At 51.1% G+C, this 23,004-nt stretch overlaps 2 protein-coding genes across 2 annotated transcripts in view; one reads left to right on the forward strand and one right to left on the reverse strand.

The window, feature by feature from the left end:
- Positions 1-336: 336 nt before the first annotated feature.
- On the forward strand, positions 337-591 carry CTXN1 (cortexin 1). The gene has a single exon (XM_077805407.1). The coding sequence runs from the start codon at positions 337-339 to the stop codon at positions 589-591; it is 255 nt and encodes an 84-aa protein (XP_077661533.1).
- Positions 592-11,907: 11,316 nt separating this feature from the next.
- Positions 11,908-23,004, reverse strand: part of FBN3 (fibrillin 3) — a 269,159-nt gene continuing 258,062 nt past the window's right edge. Inside the window, exons 59-64 of the mRNA XM_077841944.1 lie at positions 22,520-22,636; positions 21,351-21,479; positions 15,859-15,978; positions 14,966-15,197; positions 14,285-14,453; positions 11,908-12,282 (exon numbers count right to left, since the gene is read on the reverse strand). Coding sequence (XP_077698070.1) covers positions 11,908-12,282; positions 14,285-14,453; positions 14,966-15,197; positions 15,859-15,978; positions 21,351-21,479; positions 22,520-22,636 — 1,142 coding nt within the window. The remainder of the gene's footprint in view (positions 12,283-14,284; positions 14,454-14,965; positions 15,198-15,858; positions 15,979-21,350; positions 21,480-22,519; positions 22,637-23,004) is intronic.

Genomic DNA, 23,004 nt, shown 5'->3' on the forward strand with positions numbered 1-23,004 from the left:
GGGTCAGGAGCAGCGGGGCAGGGACAGCCTTGGGCTTTAGCAGAACCTGTTGAGTGTGTCGGTGTGCGGGCTCCCTACAAACAGCCTCATGCCCTTCTCTTTCCCTTTCAGGAACGCTCGGCTGGAGTCGTGCGGCCCCATTTAGCAGCTGGGCCCCCAGCCACGGACTAGCCCCGGGCAGGCGATTGCCCTCTGACCGCTGGCACAGCTGCAATCCAGAGCTGGTTCCATCCCCAGGTGGCTGCCGTGGTGCTTGGGGCCAGGAGGATGGCTGCCGTGTGACCAGCCCGCGCCCTGGCCCAGCTCCCCGCCTGGCGGGCGTGCTACGGCACTGCAATGAATGATGCGTCAACGCTGGATTATGAACTGCTGTCCCCCTCCCTGGTGGAGCCCCCCGCCACCGGCCTGGGCATGGACGCCGAGCAGAAGACGGTCTTTGCCTTCGTCATCTTCCTCCTGGTCTTCTTGGTGATGCTTATGGTGCGCTGCTTCCGCATCCTGCTGGACCCCTACAGCCGCATGCCCGCCTCTTCCTGGACTGACCACAAGGAGGGGCTGGAGCGGGGCCAGTTCGACTACGCGCTGGTGTAGTGGGGCCAGGAGCTCAGTGCGCCGCCCCCCTCCCTGCCTTTCTCTGCCCCCACAGGGACACTGCCAGCTGGAAGAGGCCTGGCTGGGTTTGTCTCTTTTCTAGGCACTTCTCCTTTTTCTCCTCAGGCTGCAGCACCGTGCGCAGCTTGGATATTTGGGGGGATCTGGTGAGGGGGTGTCTGGGGTGGGATGAGCCTGGCGAGCTCTTGATTCAAAACAGGCCCCCCCCAGACGGCACTCTACCGTGCTTCTCAGTGTTGTGTGCTATGGGGGTGGGCAGGGGCAGGGCCTATTGGGAGGGGGTGGGGCTGGGGTGGGGGGGCGCATGCTGCGGGTCAGGTTTCTCAGGGTTTCTGAGCTGGGTGGCTGTGTACCAGACACGGCCTGAGCATGGTGTCTGCTGCCTGCTGCCGTCTCCCAGGACAGGGCTGTGTGGTTCTTCCTCCGGGTGTCCTCAAGGCTGAGCCCTGTCTGTCGGGGCGGGGGGTTGTTATAGGCATCTCAAGTGCTGGCTTCTGTGACTTTCCCATTGGTTTCATAGAATCACAGAGTATCAGGGTAGGAAGGGACCTCAAGAGGTCACCTAGTCCAGCTCCCTGCTTAAAGCAGGACCCATCCCCAATTTTTGCCCCAGATCCCTAAATGGCCCCCTCAAGGATTGAACTCACAACCCTGGGTTTAGAAGGCCAATGCTCAAACCACTGAGCGATCCCTCCCCCCCAGGGTACCCTGCTCCATGTGAGTTGGACGCTGCCCGTGCCTGCCCCATGCAGCCATGGCCCCACATACAAGGCACCCCTGCCGCCTGAGTGCCATGAGCGCACAGCTCCCTCCTTGGCGGAGTGCCCCCTATTGGCGTTACACTGTAGCAAACACCACCCCCCCAGCTGGAGAAAACGCCTCTGACCAAAAGTGAAGCCCTGCAGCCGAGGACAGGGCTCCTGCTCCAGCTGCAGGGCACCAGGCAGCCCAGCCCGCTCGCCCTGGGGATGCTGCAGTGACGGGAAGGAACTAACACACCCCAGTGAGCCATGAGCCTGCTCCCAGCGCCTTTCCCAGGCCTGCCAGCGGCTCGGCACCAGAGGTGCTGGCTCCGGTGGGATGGAGGACGCTCTCCCCGCCCAAGCGCTCGATCAGGTGCGGCTGACACCTCCCAGCTGCCCAGGGCACAGGGAGCAGAGCTGACGTGCTGGAGCTTTGTCTAGGACAAGGCCTCACTTCCTGTCTCCTGCCCAGGGCCATGCTAGCCTTCCAGGGTGAGAAAGACTAGCCAGGTTCCCAGTCGGGCTATAGCAGGAGGGTTTGGGGTGAGGGTGTACAGCTGAGGGGTGCACCCAGGGGAGAGCAGACCCTCCTCCTCCACAGAACTAAAGCTGCACTTCTGCTAACCCTGCCCAGCTCAGCCTCCTCTCTCTGCTGCTTGTCATGGATACACCATCTCCCTAGAACTAGAACATCTGGCCCCATGTGCTGCCACGTCCCCCCACGGGAGCCAAAGCTGGCCATAGGCCCCACCACATCCCCCATGAGCCAGAGCCAGCCCCATAACTGCCACGGTCCCTGTGTGAGCCCAGTGGGGTCCCGCAGGGATCGGCTGTTGGCCCTCCACTATTTAACATTTTTATCAATGACCTGTAAGAAAACATAAAACCATCCCTGGTAAAGTTTGCAGATGACACCGTCGTTGGAGGAGTGGTGATTAGGACAGGCCACTGGTAGGGCGCGATTTGGCTCTCTTGGTAAGCTGATGTAAGAAGTATAGGTGTCATATGCCTTGAAAATACATTGTTCACAGCTCTTGTCCTCTCTCTGCCCTTCTAAGTAACCGCAGCCAATCATCCTGGTGTATCTTCCAAACCCTTACCTTCCTCTTTGAGCTAAAGGCAATGAGGATCAATAGGGCCTGTCCCAGCAGGTGGGGCATCTTGTCTGGGGAGCACAAATTAAGCTAAAGTTAAACTATACAATTCCCAGGAAAGGAAAACTCTGATGCTTGATAAGGGTCCTCCCAGCTGTTGCTAGTTATTCACACCAAAGAGTCCCTTATTCACTAGTGGTTGAGACTTCCAACTCTCTTCATCTAGCTAAAGAGACCCCGTACCGAGCAACAGACAAGAATAATTGCCCCCTGTCCTGTGCCCTATTGTCTCATGTCTTTGGGCTGCCCTCCCACCCGGGAACACCCAGGTGCACCTGCCTCTGTTTCCCCTTTCAGAGTGCTCAGGAATTCCTCTAGAAGCTCTCTTGCCTCAGTCATACCCCTTCTTGGACTGGTTATTACAAAATTACTGTGCCAACAGTCCAAAAGGCAAGTGGAACACATAGCCCATTTATCACCCCAGTGCAGGTAGTCCTTAAAATCCAAACTTCATCCACAGACATAATACATCCTGCACTCCGGTGCCTTCTGCCATGCCCTACCAGCTGGAGTTCAACACTCCTGTTCCCAGCAGGACCCCCACAGCCTCTCTGCATCCCTCATTCCCCTGGCCCTGTCACTGTTCCCTGGGCTCCAGCTCTCTGGCATGGAGATGGCAGTAGGTTAACCCCTCTGCTGCCCTCCGGCCTCCAGCCCTTGGCTCCAGCACTCTGGCTTAGAGCCAGCAGGTACCTCTCTCTGCTATTCTCTGGCCCTGGACCTCTAGCTTGGGGATGTCAGCCAGCAAACCCCTCTTGCTGCTCTCTTGGCATTAGCCTTCCCCCAGGCACCTCCTCCAGTCCTCTGGCCTCTGGCAGCTCTTCCCTGCAGCTCTCTGGACTCTCACTCCCAGGCAGCTCTCACCTCCCCTTTCCTGACTCACCAAGTTGCTCTTCCCTTGAGGCTTCAGGTGCCTTCTTGTAATCCCAACTGGAGTGAGCTGATGAATCACAGGTGCACTGGCTCTGCGCCCTCTTGAGAAGCTAGTGTCAGCCTGTGACATTTCTTTGGTATGAACCAAGGACCGGGAGTGAGTATGGAAGGAGTTAAACCAACGAGAAATAACTTGTGAAACCTGACGATCAAATGGGGCACACTTCTCGTTCCCCCAAGAAATCCAAACTGCTTACCCCTCTCCCCAAACTTGACAGTTGTTTGCCTTATTAATCAGATCTTCATCTTTCTATGTGAATAATCTGTCTTGTTCCTCCAATGTAATGTCTCGTGTCCTATGATAAGCCCTGAAAGATGTGCAGAGTGTTGATATAATCCAAGAATATATGGACTGTGTCCTCTAGATTTAGAAAACTAGAAGGGATTTTGTTTGTTTTCTTTGTTAATGATTGTTGCACTAGAGAACTAAATGCATTGTATGGCATGAGAAGAGATAACAATACCACATAGGACTAGAGGGGCCATTTGGATCATCGAGTATTGCATGGTACAGGCACTGAACCAAGGTATAACTTTGGAATATTAAGAGAAATTGCTTAAAGGAGGGATCCCAATTCAAGTCAGGGTTAATACTGAAATATAATCCATGAAATTAATCAAACCTAAAAAAACCCCCATGACTAAAAGGGGCATTGAAGAAATTTGTTATATGCCATCACCATCTACTGGACACTGATGGAAGTAACAAAGAAAGAGCACTGGAAGTTGAGAGTCATTTAGAAAGCATCCAATAGAAACAAGAGGGCAGACACCTTCCAGCTAGCCCTGAAATCAGGGTACATAAACCTGAAGTCATTTGGGACCTCAGAGCTTGCTGAACCCAGTAACCAGCCTCTCCCCTTATCCAGGCTCATGGGACCAAGAAGAATTTGCAGTGTTTGCGGAACCTCCATGTGTGGATGATTCTCCTCATTCAGGGTCACAGGTCTAAGCGGGAGTGACTTGAACCCACAAATAAGGTACAGAATCCAGCAGTGTAACTGACATGTGAACCAGCTGTATGTCAAGGATCCCCCATCCCAGGGTTAACAAGATAAGAAGAAGTGATGAGCGTCCGTTTCAAAGATTATATTTCCCTCTCTGTTCTTTAACTGAAGGTTTGCGTTAGCTCACAGAGTCTACACCCTTTAGTGAGACTTCAAGTAACCAAACTTTGGTTTTTAACTAACTAACACCATATGTATACTCTCCTTATAAGTCCAAGCAGACTGGAATAAGAGTGATTTAAACTGTAACTTTAAGCAATTGCTTTTGATATTTTAAACTTGCCCCTTTCATACCAAACCATTCAAATAGCAGGGACCACATTCTTCAAGGTGCCTTTAAAACAAGTGCATCCTTACTCCTTGGAGAGGTACTAGTAGTGTATTAAACATATTAGAAGTACTAAAGAATTGATGGTTAATGATCTTAAGAATGGAATAAGAAATCTTGGTGATTTGCATTGTTCCTTGGTATAACTGCTGAGCCTCAACCCTAGTCTATGACAATTGCTTGCAAGATTGTATTTATGTGTTCAGTAAATGCCTAAGAACATTGGTTGTGTCTATACTTGGTTGACGAACTGTTGATTGTATACTTTTGTGTTTCTGGGTGAATTAAATAAACTGTTGATTGGTTAAGAACATCAAGTGATCTTTTGTCACCCTGATTTAAGAAATACTGTCCTAGGTGTAAGTTGACCTGAAAAGAACCTTGCATTTAAATTAGTAAGACAATGTTCCTTGGAATTAATAAAAAGGGTTTATCCTAATTAAATTCCATTTCCGTATTGGCTACAACACATAGAAGTTTAGCAACTCTACTTTGATTTATAGATTACAAGGCAGAAGGGCCTATGGTGACCATCTAATCTGACCTCCTGCACAGGCCAGAGATTTCCTAGAGCAGAGCTGTTAGAGAAACAGCCAATCTTGATTTAAAAATGGCCAGTGATGGAGAGCTCACACGACCCTTGGAAATGGTTCAAATGGTTAATTTCTCTCACCATTACAAATGTGCAGAAGGTCAGACTAAATGTTCACAGTGATCCCTTCTGGCCTTACAATAACATATGAATCTCTGAGGGATCAGCCACCTCCACAAAACAAGCCCATCGTAGGCTGTGTCTCGCCTAAAGAGGAAAGAAGCTGCCATCAAAGAAATCACTACAACCAGGTGAGTGAAATGAGTCCCCCACAACAAAACCACACAATTCATATTATAATTCACACAGGACAGTACGTGTGTAATAGACAATCTGTGGCAAGCGAAATCACTGCCCATACAAGCTTGCAAGCTAAGCAAGGAGAATTGAACACCATACTGTAAAGAGGCTTTTGGAGTGAAGCGAGGCCTAGCACTCAACTCAGCTGCATTTCTCTGTCTGTGTGTCTGTAACATGATAACTTCTGCAGCCCATGTCCATTCAATTCCTAAATTTCAACTAGGGTGGTGAAGCACTGGAATGGGTTACCTAGGTAGGTGGTGGAATCTCCTTCCTTAGAGACCATTACTCCTTGTTCTGTCATCTGCTACCACTCAGAACAGTCTAGATCCATCCTCTTTGGAACCCCCTTTCAGGTAGTTGAAAGCAGCTATCAAATCCCCCCTCTTTCTTCTCCTCCGCAGACTAAACAATCCCAGTTCCCTCAGCCTCCCCTCATAAGTCATGTGTTCCAGTCCCCTAATCATTTTTGTTGCCCTCCGCTGGACTCTTTCCAATTTTTTTACATCCTTCTTGTAGTGTGGGGCCCAAAACTGGACACAGTACTCCAGATGAGGCCTCACCAATGTTGAATAGAGGGGAACGATCACGTCCCTCGATCTGCTGGCAATGCCCCTACTTACACATCCCAAAATGCCACTGGCCTTCTTGGCAACAAGGGCACACTGTTGACTCATATCCAGCTTCTTGTCCACTGTCACCCCTAGGTCCTTTTCTGCAGAACTGCTGGCGAGCCATTCGGTCCCTAGTCTGTAGCGGTGCATGGGATTCTTCCGTCCTCAGTGCAGGATTCTGCATTTGTCCTTGTTGATCAGATTTCTTTTGGCCCAATCCTCTCATTTGTCTAGGTCCCTCTGTATCCTATCCCTACCCTCCAGCGTATCTACCACTCCTCCCAGTTTAGTGTCATCTGCAAACTTGCTGAGGGTGCAATCCACACCATCCTCCAGATCATTAATGAAGATATTGAACAAAACCGGCCCGAGGACCAGCCCTTGCGGCACTCCGCTTGATACCGGCTGCCAACTAGACATGGAGCCATTGATCACTACCCGTTGAGCCCGACAATCTAGCCAGCTTTCTATCCACCTTATCGTCCATTCATCCAGCCCATACTTCTTTAACTTAATGGCAAGAATACTGTGGGAGATGGTGTCAAAAGCTTTGCTAAAGTTAAGGAACAACACATCCACTGCTTTCCCCTCATCCACAGAGCCAGTTATCTTGTCATAGAAGGCAATTAGATTAGTCAGGCATGACTTGCCCTTGGTGAATCCATGCTGACTGTTCCTGATCACTTTCCTCTCCTCTAAGTGCTTCAGAATTGATTCCTTGAGGACCTGCTCCATGATTTTTCCAGGGACTGAGGTGAGGCTGACTGGCCTGTAGTTCCCAGGATCCTCCTTCTTCCCTTTTTTAAAGATGGGCACTACATTAGCCTTTTTCCAGTCATCCGGGAGCTCCCCCTGATCACCATGAGTTTTCAAAGATAATGCCCAATGGCTCTGCAATCACATCCACCAACTCCTTTTGCACTCTCGGATGCAGCGCATCCAGCCCCATGGACTTGTGCCCGTCCAGCTTTTCTAAATAGTCCCGAACCACTTCTTTCTCCACAGAGGGCTGGTCACCTCCTCCCCATGCTGTGCTGCCCAGTGCAGCAGTCTGGGAGCTGACCTTGTTCGTGAAGACAGATGCAAAAAAAGCATTGAGTACATTAGCTTTTTCCACATCCTCTGTCACTAGGTTGCCTCCCCCATCCAGTAAGGGTCCCACACTTTCCCTGACCTTCTTCTTGTTGCTAACATACCTGAAGAAACCCTTCTTGTTACTCTTAACATCTCTTGCTAGCTGCAACTCCAGGTGTGATTTGGCCTTCCTGATTTCACTCCTGCATCCCCGAGCAATATTTTTATACATTGCATTCCCTGCTCAGCAATCCTATCTCCAGGCCCAGCCCCCGCTGCCTGCTATGCCTCCCTCATGTGTCCCTGCTCTGGCATCTCCCCGGCAGATGGGGTGGGATCTGAGTTACTACAGGGAATTCTTTCCTGGGTATCTGGCTGGTGACTCTTGCCCACATGCTCAGGGTTCAGCTGATCACCATATTTGGGGTCGGTGTTAAGATATAGATATTCAGGCCTGTCTATAAAGGCCTATACTCTAAGAATTTAGGTGTATTCTTATCACTTGGCAAGGTCTAGAGGTATAAAAGAAAGAATCAAAATCACTGTCTGCTGATGTAAGGTCCTTCTCTTACTGTGACAGTCTGAGGCCCTGTTCTTAGGCTAAGGCCTTTGGCTAAGCAGCAGGGGCAGCCATAAGCTGGGAAGCGACCTGACCAGTCACCTCCTCACATTCCAAACTAGTCACATTGAAATAAGGTGCTACTGGGTTGTTAGGGTACAATCCCGTCCTGATAATGCCTGTCGCCTCCAGAGAAAGGGAAGTGCCTAGAAAATGTAAAAGGAAACTTAGTTTGGTAGCATCCTGTCTGGCAAGAACTCACTTATCAATAGCTGGGATGTGAAATCCTCACTTCTGTGTTGTTTTGTCATTGTAGTTCCCACTTTGCTATTGTTTGTCTGTATAATCTCTGTCTGGTTCTGTGATTGTTCCTGTCTGCTGTATAATTAATTTTGCTGGGTGTAAACTAATTAAGGTGGTGGGATATAATTGGTTACATAATCATGTTACAATATGTTAGGATTGGTTAGTTAAATTTCAGGAAAATGATTGGTTAAGGTATAGCTAAGCAGAACTCAAGTTTTACTTTATAGTCCGCAGTCAATCAGGAAGTGGGTGTGTGTGTGTGTGTGGGGGGAAATGGGACCAGGGAATGGGGGTGGGAAATTGGAATCATGTTTTGCTAAAGGGGGAAATGGGAACAGGGAATGGGGGTGGGAATTTGAATCATGTTTAGCTAAAGGGGGAAATGGGACACAGGTAAGGCTCTGTGGTGTCAGAGCTGGGAAGGGGGACACTAAGGAAGGAAACTGGAATCATGCTTGCTGGAAGTTCACTCCAATAAACATCGAATTGTTTGCACCTTTGGACTTTGGGTATCGTTGCTCTCTGTTCATGCGAAAAGGACCAAGGAAGTAAGTGGGTGAAGGAATAAACCCCCTAACAGTCAGAAAGGAATTATCCTCCAGGGCAGATTAGAAGAGGCCCTGGGGGTTTTTCGCCTTCCTCTGCACTGTGGGGCGCGGGGTCACTTGCTGGAGGATTCTCTGCACCTTGAAGTCTTTAAACCATGATTTGAGGACTTCAATAGCTCAGACATAGGTGAGAGGTTTATCGCGGAGCGGGTGGGTGAGATTCTATGGCCTCCGTTGTGCAGGAGGTCAGACTAGACGATCATAATGGTCCCTTCTGACCTTAATGTCTATGAGTCTATGAGGATGCCTCTGATCTGCAACAGCCCCATTGTGCCTCCTCCCTCTGCTGCCTGGAGTCCCCTAGAATTACCCTGTCCCCACTCCTGTGGCGAGCGAATCAAGGGGTGGGGGCAGCTCGTGGTGGGTCAATGGTGGAGATTCGTCCTCTGTCTCATGGGAAGCTCAGACTGGCCTGAAGGACGCACTGCAATGTGTAGCGTAGGGAACAATTTGTCCTTGACTGGGGTCGCTCTGTCTAAGGCTCTCATGGCCAGTAGGGTTTCCCTGTGCAGGAGGTGGGTGCCGGCCCCAGTTGCACAATGAGTGGAGACAGCACCGTTTGCCTTTACCCATGTCACCCCCTGCGGCCCCTCGCGAGGGGCCCGATTCCAAGCCCCTGGCAGGCAATGGGCAGCTGCCCTTTCGGAGCAAGCTGTGCCACCCATGGAGCTTTCTCCTCCAGCTGCTGCAGGGCCCATTTCCCGTCTGACGTGGGGCTCACGGTCTCCAGCCACAGATGAGAGACGGAACCATTTAACCCAAAATAATTTTATTGTTGCTGTTGCTCCTGATACAAAAGGGGCTCCACAAAGAGGGGCTCGCTCTGCGGGGCGAGGTGGCAGCTGCTGCACTGGGTGTGCCCAGCGCATCCGAAAACCAACTCGCGAGAAATGTCAATGAACACAAACTCACCACACTAGACTGCAATGAATGAAAACCTTTCGCTGTCTCATTTGACACATTTGGCTCAACACACACACACAAAACCCCACCTCTGCTCATTTATAATTATTATTCATTTTTTTTTAAAAGCACCCTTTGGTAAAAAAAAAAAACAAAACAAAAACAGGCCACCTGTCATGTCATGAGGTCTGGTACTCTTGCAAAATCCAGCTTGTTTTGTTTGCAGCTGCATTATGCAAAAGAGTTTTCAAGTTTGATATTAGCCAAAGTACAGTATACACACACTTCCCCTACATGCCATGTGGTGGCAGCGTCCCAGGAAAGAACAGAAATGAAAAACAACCCCCCCACCCCAAAGTACCAAAAAAGCTACAGGGATATGCACTCCTCACAACAACGAGCAGTCGTAACATTGGTGGTTATACATAAATATGAAAGGGTGGATGCAGTGCAGTAACCCTGACGATTCAGTACCAGCACCAGCTTCCGCGAGCTGAAAGCACCATTGATCTGGGGATCTATCAGGTAGTCTTGTGTGTTACCATGAGTGAATTAGCACCTTTGTTTCCTTTTGCTGATGCACAGTGTTGATGTAGAACCAAAAAAAAAACAACAACCCAAACCCGACACACACAAAAAACGAAGGAAAAAAAGAGTTTCATGCAAAACTAGAAAATGGCCTTGTAGAAAACAGCTGTATGAAAAATTACCCTCTTGGCGGGAAGCAAGAGCTGTCAGTACCAGCCTGTCCGCTCAGGCCATTGGCGGCGGCAAGGAGACAGATTCTTTGCAATCCGATTTCGCAGATTGTTTTTAGTGCATTTAGTTTGTCTGCATTGACCAGAGGATTAGTATTTCTGACATCACATTGGAGTGACCAGAGCGGAATCCCATATTTGCAAGTGCCCTCTGACTGTGGGTGTCAGGCCAAAGGCCCCGAGGTGACTCAAACCAGACACCTCCAAACTGGCACCCAAAATCAGGGACCACATTGAAAATATGGGCCTAAATGCCCATGAGCCATGTCCCTCTCCCCTGTGGTGCCTGCAGTGTGACTTCTCAGCACGCTTCTCCTGCTCGGGGGGACCTCTGGGGGACCTTGCAAATGCTCCCAGAAATGGGTCCAGGATCCCCACGCTGGGCCAGATAACTCCCAGTTCCTACTAGCTGTGCTGTGCTGTGCTAAGACTCACTACGTCTCTTGCGGCAATTCGGTTTGTTCAACCACAATCAAAGCATACAACTGTGCACCTGCCCCCAAAGCTCCTCACCACCTGCTGGTGACATAAGGACACGCGCTAACCTCTGCAGTGGCTGGAGCTGCAGGACCAACCCTTCCAAACTCCGCGCTGTGGAGATGGGGCCAGTGGCACCAGCTGGTATTGCACATGTTCAGAGCACTGCAGTATTGAAGCCCTAAACTGGAACAGAAGCCTGCAGTCCTTCAGACTGGCTAGCTTGCAATGTGAGGTTACATGGCATAATCCAAACTGGCCCTTCACTCCAAGTGGGGCCAAATTAACCCTTTTTTTGCCATGCAAAGGGACCAAACGAAGGACCCGATGGAACACAGTGTAGAAAGAGCGCGGAGCAGACAGCGTCAGCTGAGGAGGCCTTTCCAGAGCACCATTGCGGCAATGCAGAAGCAAAGGGAAAAACCAGAGACACTGGGAAATGGCACCAAAACAGCAGCTTCTCTAGAGGTCACGTCTGAGCCCTGCCCTCAGCCATCGCCCCCTCTTAGCTTGTGGATGGTGAGCGGCCCTGGGCCACGGAAGACAGGGCGGTTTCAGTGGGAAAACCCTTGTCAGCTCAGACTAACAGTGTCATGTTTAAGGGAAGAGGGCAGGGCCGCCCATCTCAGGGGATGAGAGCACAGAGGGAGACACAGCCCCGGACAACAGGGTTTTGAACCATGGACAAATATTTCACAAGCTCTTTTCGGGGGTTGCTTGGTGCATAACACAGGTGCTCTGTGTAGCAGAGAGGCCCTTAGCTGCCCAGGGCCCAGTGCTGAGTCCAGGGGCACATTTCCCAGCAGTCGGACAATGCGGCTGGCGAGGTGCTGGCACAGGGGTGCGGCGAGAGCAAAGGGGTTTGTTTCCAGGTGCGGGTGACGCTGCTAAGAACTGTGCTGTGGCTGTGGCTGGGTGGCTGGTTGGTTCTCATGGTGGCTAGTAAAGCTGGAGCTGAAGCCTCATCCTGAGTGCTTGGCCAAGCTCCCCTGCCAAGTAGTTGAGGTCGTTCTTGGCCTCCAGTTTCTGCAGTTCCTTCTTGCGGTACAGGGGCACGCTCACGATCTCCAGCAGGTAGGTGCCAGGCATGATCTTCTTGCGGCCAAGATGCAGGTAGCTGAGTCCTTCTTTCTGGTGGATGCGGAAGTAGCCGTCCTCGTTCCCATGAGAGACCACGTAGCGCACGTGGTTCTCCAGGGGCTCTACAGCCGGCAGCAGCTCCAGGATGTGCTCCTTGTGGTCCAGGGCTGAGAGGTTCAGGCGCATGGACAGGGGAGCATCGATGTCCACGCTGGCCAGACTCACTTCAGGCTCCTAGGGAGAAGAAGGCAGAGGATCTTAGTGAACTGGCAGAAAGGATAGTTTGTGGCCAGGCCCAGAAAGGCCTGGGTCTGAGAAGGGAGCCTGCCCAGCCCACCCAAAGCAGCTCGGAGAAGTGGCTCCCGTGTAGGGTTGCCAGGTGTCCGGTATTCGACCAGAACGCCCAGTCGAAAAGGGACCCTCGCCCTTTAAAAGTCCGGTCAGTGGCGCAGTGGGGCTAAGGCAGGCTCCCTGCCTGCCCTGGCTCTGAGCTGCTCCTGGAAGCAGTGGCATGTCCCCGCTCCAGCTTCTATGCGTAGGAGCACCAGGGGGATTCGCACTCTTCCCCCGTCCCAAGTACCAGCTCTGCAGCTCCCATTGGCCGGGAACTGTGGAGCTGGAGGGGGGACATGCCGCTACTTCCGAGAGTTGCTTGAGGTAAGTGCCGCCCGGAGCCAGCACCTCTGACCTCCTCCCGCACCCCAATCCCCAGCCCTGATCCCCCTCTCACCCTCTGAACTCCTTGGTCCCAGCCCAGAGCACCCTTCTGCACCCCAAACCCCTCATTCCCAGCCCCACCCCAGACTCTGCACCCCCAGCCAAAACCCTCACCCCCCTGCCTCAGCCCAGAGTCCCCTCCCATACTCTGAACTCCTCAGCCCCAGCCCAGAGCCCCCTCCTGCATCTCAACCCCCTCATCCCAAGCCTCACACCAGAGCCTGCACACCCAGCTGGAGCCCTCTTCCCCTCCCACACCCTAACCCCCTGCCTCAGCCCAGAGCCCCCTCCCATACTGCAAGCTCCTCATTTTTGGCCCCACCCCCAGCCAGAGCCCTCACCCTCTCCCGCACCCCAACTCACTGAGCCAGCCCGGGGAAAACGAGCGAGTGAGTGAGGGTGGGGAGAGTGAGTGACAGAGGAAGGCGGGATGGAGGAGTGGGGGCGGGGCCTTGGAGAAGGGGTGGGGTGGGGATGGGACCTCAGAGGGGGGGGCAAGGGTGTTCGGTTTTGTGTGAGTAGAAAGTTGGCAACCCTACTCCAGTGCTGGGGGTCCCACGTGCTCCCAGGGCAGCTGCTTCTCTTGCCAAAACGTTCCTCAGACTTAGTTTTTCTTCCTGCTTAGCCTGACTCTCCTAGGTGGCCGACCCAGGCCAGTAACTCCTGGCTCTGCCCTGCTGGCCAGTGAAGGTTCTGACTGTGGCCGCTTGGCACTGCCCTGTGGCTTGGGGTTCACGCAACCCACGTGATAAAGTGAACAAATGTCCTTGTCATGCTGAAACCCCAATCGGCAAGGCAGGTGTTCATGGCTAGAAGGGACCGTTAGACCATCTCCTCTTACCCCCTGCATATCGCACAGGACAAAGACCCTGCCCTGGGATTGCTGCATCCAGCCCCCCAGCGCTTTCAGAGAGACGGCCTGCCTGGGGACGGAGAATCCACTTGGACTCTGGCAGGCTACCCTAGTGTTGTTTATTATTGAAGAGGGTTACAAATTAAAATGCTCCATGATCTGAATTAAGTGTATGGATGTGTGCCCGTGTACTGGTTCAGGGCTGTCTCTGACGGTGACTGGGAGTGTCAAAGGCCTGCACTCAGGGTTTGACTCCAATAGCCCTGATCTGACTGGGTGAGGAGCCAGTCCTCAGGGCTGTGGGGCAGAAGGGGTGCACAAGTGTTTGTGCAGCACTGAGGACACAGGGTCTGTGATGGTGGCCGGGTCCCTGTCTCCCCTGTGAATATGTGAGGGGGGTGCATGGTGTGGCCCCAGATAATACCCCACACTGAGGGGACTGAGCAACCCCCTGGCCAATGGGGACAGCCCTTCCGCTCTCCTGGGGTTCTGAATTCACTGAGGCACCAGACACAGGGAAGGCTGATGTGGGGGTGGGTCTCTCTGGGCAGAGGTCCATCCTGTGACTCAGTGCTGCTAGGCTGGGGATGCGACACAGCTTACTCCCCGACAGGGAGTCGGCCTGGCTCGCAGCTTCCTCGAGCTGTCCGGTGGGCCGTGCATTACCCGGTGCCCCTCAGTCCCGTTGATGCTGCGGCGCAGCCGGCCCCGCTTGGGGTAGCCATTGATCTTGCACTCATAGCAGGTCTCAGGGGAGAGCAGGTTCTCCTCATCCTCCTCCGGGGGGGCAGGCAGGTAGGAGCCTTTGCCGAAACCAAGTCCAGAAAGACAGTGCCTGGGGCCAGAGGAGAAAACAATGGGACAGGATTCACCCAGAACCACCAGAACACACGGTGCTCCCCGGTGCCAAGGCCCATGTGGGTCTGCCAGGCGCTGGGTGGGGCGTGCGGTGCACAGCACATGCATTCACATGCTGCAACCAGAAGCCTGGGTTTCAGTGAGGAGAGGGTTAACGGGATATGCTCCCCTCTACTGGGGCACTCAGACAGGCTACAGACACAGAATGCCATCCTGGGCAGCGCTTGAAGGACCCAGGCAAGCGTCCGGGTAGGTGTGTGTGTGCACACGTGTGCAACTGTGCATGACTGAGCATGACACGGGCATGTCCCTGCATGAGCATGCTCCTGGGAGTGTGAGCACACAGGCGGGTGTGTCTGTGGCCTGTACAGACACCCACAGGGTACGTCTGAGCTCAGACTGCCGCGGGGGAGAGTGCCCCGGCCCAGAGCTAGCATGAGCCCGGGGCTCAGGGCCTGCCAAGGTAACGGAGCAGCCCCATCTGCTCACCCTTGCCCAGCTCGGAAGTATCCCCCAGGGCAGCCACACAGGTAGCCCCCATCAGTGTTGGAGCAGCCGTAGCTGCAGGGGCTGCCGCTGGCCGAGCACTCGTCTACATCCTGGCACCCGCCGAAGGCCTGGTCGAAGTCGAAGCCGGAGGGACAGAGGCACTTGAAGCTGCCCAGAGTGTTGTAGCAGGAGGCAGAGCCACAGGTGGAGGGGCTGGAGCATTCGTTTTCATCTGGAACCAGGACAAAGCACAGTGCTCAGGCTCCTGGAGCCCAGCAGAAGGGGATGGCTGCGCGTGGGAGACCCTGCTAATGGGTCATTGCTCCAGCTTCCCGCTGCCTCCATCCTATGCCGGTGAGATTAACGAGCCCCCAGCTGAGCCCCGTGGCTAAACACCAGCAGCTGGGCTCCCTGCACCAGCTCTTCAGTCACCAGGAAAAGGAGGAAGTGAAAGACAACATCTTCCTACAGGGGGCCTAGCCCCTCCCTTAGATGCCTAAGAGCTGATCTGATGTCAGGAATGTGGAGCAGCCAGACCCTCTGCTGGCATCTGTGGTGGGAGCGGCAGGAACTCAGCCCCTCCGCTAGGCGGCTGCAGAGATGGAGTTCAGCCCCTGGCTTTAGGTGGCTGGGCTGGCAGACTCTGGCCTACTGTGGGCCTGTGTACCAAACCCAGAGCACTTATCTCTCCTCTCCCCGAGGGCAGCCCAGCGCCCAGCACAGGGTCTGCAGCAAACCCAAGGTCCTCTGGTGAATGACAAACACAGGGAAGTCGCTGACCTGCCAGAGGTGGAGCAAGGAGTCAGCAGCTCAGCTGGGAGCAGCCTCCCTCCCCTAGCTAGTATGCTGCCCCGCATGGGAGCCCCCCTCCAGCACCCCTGTCCCCCACTCACCCACACACTGGTTCCACTGGTAATGCTGCACATAGCCCTGAGGACAGCCACAGCGGTAGCCTCCCAGGACGTTCTGACAGCCATGCTGGCAGCGATGGTTCCCGTCGCACTCATCCACATCTGATGGCACAACAGCACAGAGCGCCCGTCAGACACCTCCCGGCAGCTCCCACAGCCTGGCAGCAGAGCCCAGCAGCAGAGCCCGGAGACCAGCAATGCACGGACACGGAGCTCCTGCCTGAAGGGGCTCTCAGGAGGGCTCAAACAATGGGATCAGCTTCCCTGGCTGCATCCATGCCAGCTGGTCACTAATGACTCTGACGTTAAAGCAATTGCGGCAAAGCTGTGATCGGCCTTTGTGATCTAGGGCCTGAGTCCTGGCGCTCACCCCTTCCTGTTCAACAGGGACAGCCAGCAGGTCTGTGCCTCAGGCCCAGCCCTATTGCCCTGCCCCCCTGCTGTGGGCCCGTCCTCCTTGGGAGACAGGGACATGGACCATCACACAAGAGCTGCCTGGTGAAGTCCTGCCACTGCTCCTCTCTGGGCAGGCTGGGCTCCCTCTGACTCGCTCCCTGTCTGCAGGCAGCCTGGGTATGTCCTGGAGGAGGGAGGGCTCATCCCCCCAGCCCAGCAGAGGACTCGGCCCCTGCCGGCACCATGATGGGGCGGTGGGGCAGTGAGGGTTCAACTTTAATCCCATGCTTGGTCCCAGTGGTTAGTGAGGAGTGAGCCGGGGCAGGAATGGACTGTCTCTGTTGAGGACCCTGAGCCCCTGGCATCCCCTTGCTGGCTGCCTTTGGCCATGCTCCAGGGCCCATTGATCTGCCTTAGTTCACTCTCGAGAGGTTTGTGGCTCTGTTGCATATCTGCCCTATTCTTGTGGCAGTGAGAAGTGACTGCTTCTCTAGTGGGTGTGGGGTTAGTGGCTTTATTGCTGTTTCTTGTTGCCTGGGTTGAATAGTGGCTTCTCTTCTCCACTCTCAGAAGTGCTCTGTGTGGCAGGTTTTGCCTGGTTCAAGGTCAGGCATCCTGATTATACACATACACAGCTCATGCTCCACGCGGTGTGCTCTGGGCAGCAGCCTGGGCAGCCCATTCTGTGCTGAGCGTCTGCAATGGGCTAATATTGCCGTGCCCCGACACACACTCTGCTTTGCTTTCCCAGTGTTGTTGCCCTTGTGTCCACCCCTTGTGTTGTGAGTGTCCAGGAGATTCTGGGATGGGACAGGGCCGCTGGGGCCATCTAGCCCATCCCTTGCACTGTGGCAGGGAGATCTCTGCCCAACCCCTGCCTCATCTGACCTTGAATCCCTGCCAGGATTCTGATGCCAGCCCATCACATGACAGACTCTTCCAGTGCCATGTGATGAAGAGTGCCATTCAATTGCATCACATGAAGGCAGATAACTAAAAGTGACAGATTATACATGTGCTTGTACACAAATGCTAGAAGTCTAAATAGTAATATGAGCGCCTGGTATTAAATGAGGCTGTCGGTATAACAGGCACTACAGAAACTAGGTGGAACAATGAAAATCAACGGGACACAGTAATTCCAGGGTAGAGAATATATATGAACGACAGAGTAGGTCACGCTGGTGGGGGAGTGGCTCTACATGTGTGTGACACATGTCCAGAAAGGGTGCTGGAGGAATGACCCAAATCAACCTTTAGGGACATATTAATAGATAATGGTTTTGGGTGTTTACATATATATTGTTAGAGGCTGACAATGTAATCGAACAGTTCCTGTCTGTGCTGTATTCTGTTAATTCAGAGATCAAAATGAGATCTTAACATTTAAATGAACTGTAAATATGGTGATAACACTGTATTGGTCTGTCTTTGAAGGATATAGCAGATACCCGCAAATGGAGCAAAGCAGGGAACTGCCTTATGTTAATCCGTGTAGCTAATTACCGGCGATGTTTAGGAAATAGGTCTACTTCAGAGTCCAGATGATTGCCTCTTGTTCAGCTAAGAACTCCAAGCTGTCAAGAGAAGGCCTGGAACTGTATAAAAACCTCTTGGGTCTTGATCCTTTTGATCTCAGATCTGCTTGATGCTTTACGCAGTGGAAGCTTGAATCATAAGACTGAGATCTCCAGTCCCACCTGGATCACCCTGGATATGAACACTGGACTATAACCTATGGACTAATTCTGAAAGAACTCTTTGCAACTATGAAGCTCACCATCTCCACTATGAATCTGATCTCAGAACTGTACTCATGTCTGTATGTATACTGATCTTTTAACCAATACTCTTTCTCTTTTATTTTAAAATAAATTTTAGTTAGTAAGAATTGACTGTAAGTGTGTATTTGGGTAAGATCTGGAATATTCATTAGCCTGGGAGGTAAATGCCCACTCCTTTGGGATGATGAATAAGATTTTCAGTAATCCTCATCATATTAAACTTGAGTGTCTGGGTGGAAGCCCAAGGCTAGGTTGCTTTAAGGGAACTGTGTTTTTGCTTTCTGTGCAAGCAGTAAGGTATTGTAGGAGCTGTTTTGCGCTGTCTTGGTAAATCTAAGTATTGGAATATCCACCAACTTTGGGGATTCTCTGCCCCATTCTTTGTAGTTTGCCCTAATTGAGTAACCTCAAAGTGGCCCCCCTGGCACCTTGGTCACAATGTGAAAGAAAGCATTGATTCAAATATAGTAAAAATCTTATATGAATCAAACTGTATCCAGAATCTCCCTGGATAGACATTCCATGCTTGAATAATAAAAGTACCACAGTAGGAATATACTGCCGCCACCTGACCAGGTTGGTGATGTGATTGTGAAATGCTCTGGGAGATTACAGAGGCTATAAAAACAGAAATCTCAGTAATAGTGGGGGCTTTGGATACATGTCACACTGGACACATGTCACCTCAGGACGGGATGCAGTGATAAAGTTTCTTGACACCTTAAATGACTGCTTCTTGGAGCAGCTAGTCCTGGAACCCACAAGGGGAGAGGCAGTTCTTGATTTAGCCCAAGTGAAGCACAGGACCTGGCCCAAGAGGTGACTATAGCTGAACCATTTAGCAGCCACAATGTAATTAAATTTAACATCCCTGTTGGGGACAAAAAACCAAAGAAATCTATCACAGTAGTATTTAACTTCAGAAAGTACAGAGACAGAAAAAAGAGGAAGTTAGTTAAACAGAAATTAAAAGGTACAGTCACAAGAGTGAAATACCTGCAAGCTGCATGGAAACTATTCAAAAGTACCATAATAGAGTCACAGATTAAATGTACACTCTAAATTAAAAATACATAGTAAGAGGACCAAAGAAGTCCCACAGGGCTAAACAACAGAGCAAAAGAAGCAGTTACAGGCAAAAAACTGTCAATCAAGGTCTAAAGGAGCACTCAAGGAAGACAAGGCCATTCAAGAGAAGCTAAATGAATTCTTTGCATTGGTCTTCACTGCACAGGATGTGAGGGAGAGTCTCACACCTGAGTCATTCTTTTTAGGTAATAAATCTGAGGAACTGTCCCAGACAGAGGTGTCAATAGAAGAAGGTTTGGAACAAATTGATAAATTCAACAGTAATAAGTCACCGGGACCAGACAGTGTTCACCCAAGGGTTCCAAACGAATTCAAATATAAAATTGCACAATTAGTAAGATTAAATCAGCCTCTATACCAGATGACTGGCGGATAGCTGATGTGATGCCAATTTTTAAACCAGATTCCAGAGGCAATCCTGGCAATTACAGACTGGTAAGTCTGACTTCAGTACTAGGCAAACTGGTTGAAACTGTAGTCAAGAACAGAATTATCAGACACATAGATGAGCATGATATGTTGGGGAAGAATCAACACAGCTTTTATAAAGGGAAATCATGCCTCACCAATCTGTTAGAATTCTCTGAGGGGGTCAACAAACATGTGTACAAGGGGGATCCAGTGAATATAGTGCACTTAGACTTTCAGAAAGCTTTTGACAAAGTCCCTCATCAAAGGCTCTTAAGCAAAGTAAGCTGTCATGGAGTAAGAGGGAAGGTCCCCCTATGGATTGGTAACTGGTTAAAAGATAGGAAACAAAGGATAGAAATAAATGGTCAGTTTTCAGAATGGAGAGAGATAAATAGTGGTGTCCACCAGGGGTTTGTACTGGGACCAGTGGTGTTCAACATATTCATAAATGATCTGGAAAAAGGTGTAAACAGTGAAGGGGCAAAATTTACAGATGGTACAAATTACTCAAGATAGTTAAGACCCAGGCAGACTGCGAACAGCTATAAAGGTATCTCACAAAATTGGGGGACTGGGCAACAAAATGGCAGATGAAATTCAGAGTTGATAAATGCAAAGTAATGCATATTGGAAAACACCATCCCAACTAGACATACAAAATGATGGGGTCTAAATTAGCTGTTACCATTCAAGAAAGATCTTGAAGTCATCTTGGATAGTTCTCTGAAAACATCCACTCAATGTGCAGCAACAATCAAAAAATCTAACAGAACGTTGGGAATCATTAAGAAAGGGATAGATAATAAGAGAGAAAATATCATATTGCCTCTATATAATTCCATGGTACACCCACATCTCGAAATGTGGTGCAGATGTGATGGCCCTATCTCGAAAAAGATATACTGGAATTGGAAAAGGTCCAGAGAAGGGCAACAAAAATGATTAGGCTTATGGATCAGCTTCTGTATGAGGTGAGATTAAAAAGACTTGGAAAAGAGACGACTAAGGGGGGATATGATAGAGAGCTATAAAATCATGATTGGTGTGGAGAAAGTAAATAAGGAAGTGTTATTTACCCCTTCACATAACACAAAAACCAGGGGTCAGCCAAGGAAATTAATAGCCTGCAGGTTTAAAACAAACAAAAAGAAATACTACTTCACACAACACAAAGTCAACCTGTGAAACTCGTTGCCAGGGGATGTTGTGAAGGCTAAGACTATAACAGGGTTCAAAAAAGAACTAGACAAGTTCATGGAGGCTATTAGCCAAGATGGTCAGCGATGCAAGCCTATGCTCTGGCTTTCCCTAGCCTCTGATTGCCAGAAGGTGGGACTGGATGACAAGGGATGGATCACTCGATAATTGCCCTGTTCTGTTCATTCCCTTTGAAGCATCTGGCATTGCCCACTGCCGAAAGACAGGATACTGGGTCTGACCCTGTATGGCCATTCTTATGCTTCATTGAACTCATGGCCAGAAAGGACTGGCTTGACCCTCAGCTTTCATCATCTGAGTCCTGGGCTGTGCAGGCTGCTGGCAGTAACTCCCTGCACCTGCATGCTAATGACAGGCCCAGAGCCAGCTTTTCTCCTGGCTGCAGAATGCTTTCAGCTACCCTCTTGTCACAGGCCAGAGATCGGGGGGTGCCACACTGTATGCACTGATGAGTATCTGAAAAACCAGGTCAGCCACCAGTGGCTGTTCTTAGACCTGCTCCAGGAATGGTAAGTGGACTCGGGACACTTCCATACAGGGCATGCATGTTTCAAAGCGGAGGAGACAAACACCTACCTTCACAGTTGATACCAGAACTGTCCAGGGAGAATCCTTTCTGGCACTCACAGTTATAGCTGCCTGGCGTGTTCTGACACTGTCCTTTGGCTCCACACAGCGTAGGCTGGGCTGTACACTCGTTATTGTCTGTAAAACACCAATTGCTTTGCATGGCAGACTGGCCCGGAGCTTGCCAGCTGAAGACCCTTTCCAAGGCAGGTCTCAGCACGTTACGTGCTGCAATACCATGGCAAGGAACAGAGACAACAGGCTTGAAGAAAAGAGTGGCAGGAAAGGGGCACAGTTTGCAGCAAATCTCTAAACAGTGGCAGAGATACCCATAGACTCATAGACTTCAAGGTCAGAAGGGACCTTATGATCATCTAGTCCAACTTCCAGCACATCAGAGGCCACAGAACCTCACCCACCCACTCCTGCAATAGACCCCTAACCTCTGGCTGAGTCACTGACATCCTCAAATCCTGATTTAAAGACTTCCAGTTAAAGAGAATCCACCATTTACACTAGTTTAAATCTGCAAGTGACCTGAGCCCCTGGCTGCAGAGGAAGGCAAAACGCCCCCAGGGTCTCTGCCAATCTGACCCCTGGGGAAATTCCTTCCTGACCCTATATATGGCGACCAGTTCAACCCTGAGGATTTTCGCAAGACCCAGCAGTCAGACACCTGGGAAAGAATTCTCTGTAGTAACTCAGAGCCCTCCCTTCCTTTCAGAGCCCTCCCTTAGTGTCCCATCACTGGCCATTGGAGATATTTGCTGCTAAGAGTCGCAGATTGGCTACATGCCATTGTAGGCACTCATATCATACCATCCCCTCCATAAACATATCAAGCTCAGTCTTGAAGCCAGTTAGGTTTTTTTGCCCCCCACTGCTCCGCTTGGAAGGCTTTTCCAGAACTTCGGTCCTCTGATGCTTAGAAACTTTTGTCTAATTTCAAGTCTAAACTTGTTGATGGCCAGTTTATATCCATTTGTTTTTGTGTCCACATTGGCGCTTAACTTAAATAACTCCTCTCCCTTCCTGATCATGCATCCCTCAAACGTAGTTATAGAGAGTGATCATATCTCCCCTCAGCCTTTGTTCCTACGTGCATCACCTTGCATTTTGCACTATTCGATTTCATCCCATTTCTGTTACTCCAGGGTGCTAGAGCGGGCGTTACTCACCAATGCAAGAGGAGTGGTGCTGAGTGAATCCAGGGGGGCATTTACAGTTGAACCCGCCGATGACATTCACACACAGGAACTGGCAGTTGTGCTGCTTGGTGGAACATTCATCCAAGTCTAAGGCAACAAGCACAAGGCCACGTGTCGATAGTTAGCCCTGTGATTGTCTCGCACTCGTGTGTGGTAACCCAGTTACTATACTGAACCACACGCAGTAGAGGGGTCCTCTGAGCCGCTCTGTGCCAGGCAGCCAGGACCGTGCAGAGCCACACTGCCCCAGGGCAGGCAAGGGAGGCAGGAACTGGACTACCATTGGCCCTTGTGCAGGGAACACACCTGTGGCAATCTGTGTCTCACGCTCGACCCTGCCCTGGTACTTGTGCCCTGGCCCCGCTTGCAGAAGCACATATCAAGGCATGTAGAAGACAGTGAAATTGTTCACTACCTGGTGCAAATCTTTCCCACTAGCTGCATGACCCTGGTCT

This window comes from Eretmochelys imbricata, chromosome 25 (assembly GCF_965152235.1).
Source record: "Eretmochelys imbricata isolate rEreImb1 chromosome 25, rEreImb1.hap1, whole genome shotgun sequence".
Classification (NCBI taxonomy): domain Eukaryota; kingdom Metazoa; phylum Chordata; order Testudines; family Cheloniidae; genus Eretmochelys; species Eretmochelys imbricata.

Coding starts and splice junctions, on each gene's coding strand:
- CTXN1 (XM_077805407.1), top strand. CDS start 337: ATGAATGATGCGTCAACGCTGGATTATGAACTGCTGTCCCCCTCCCTG.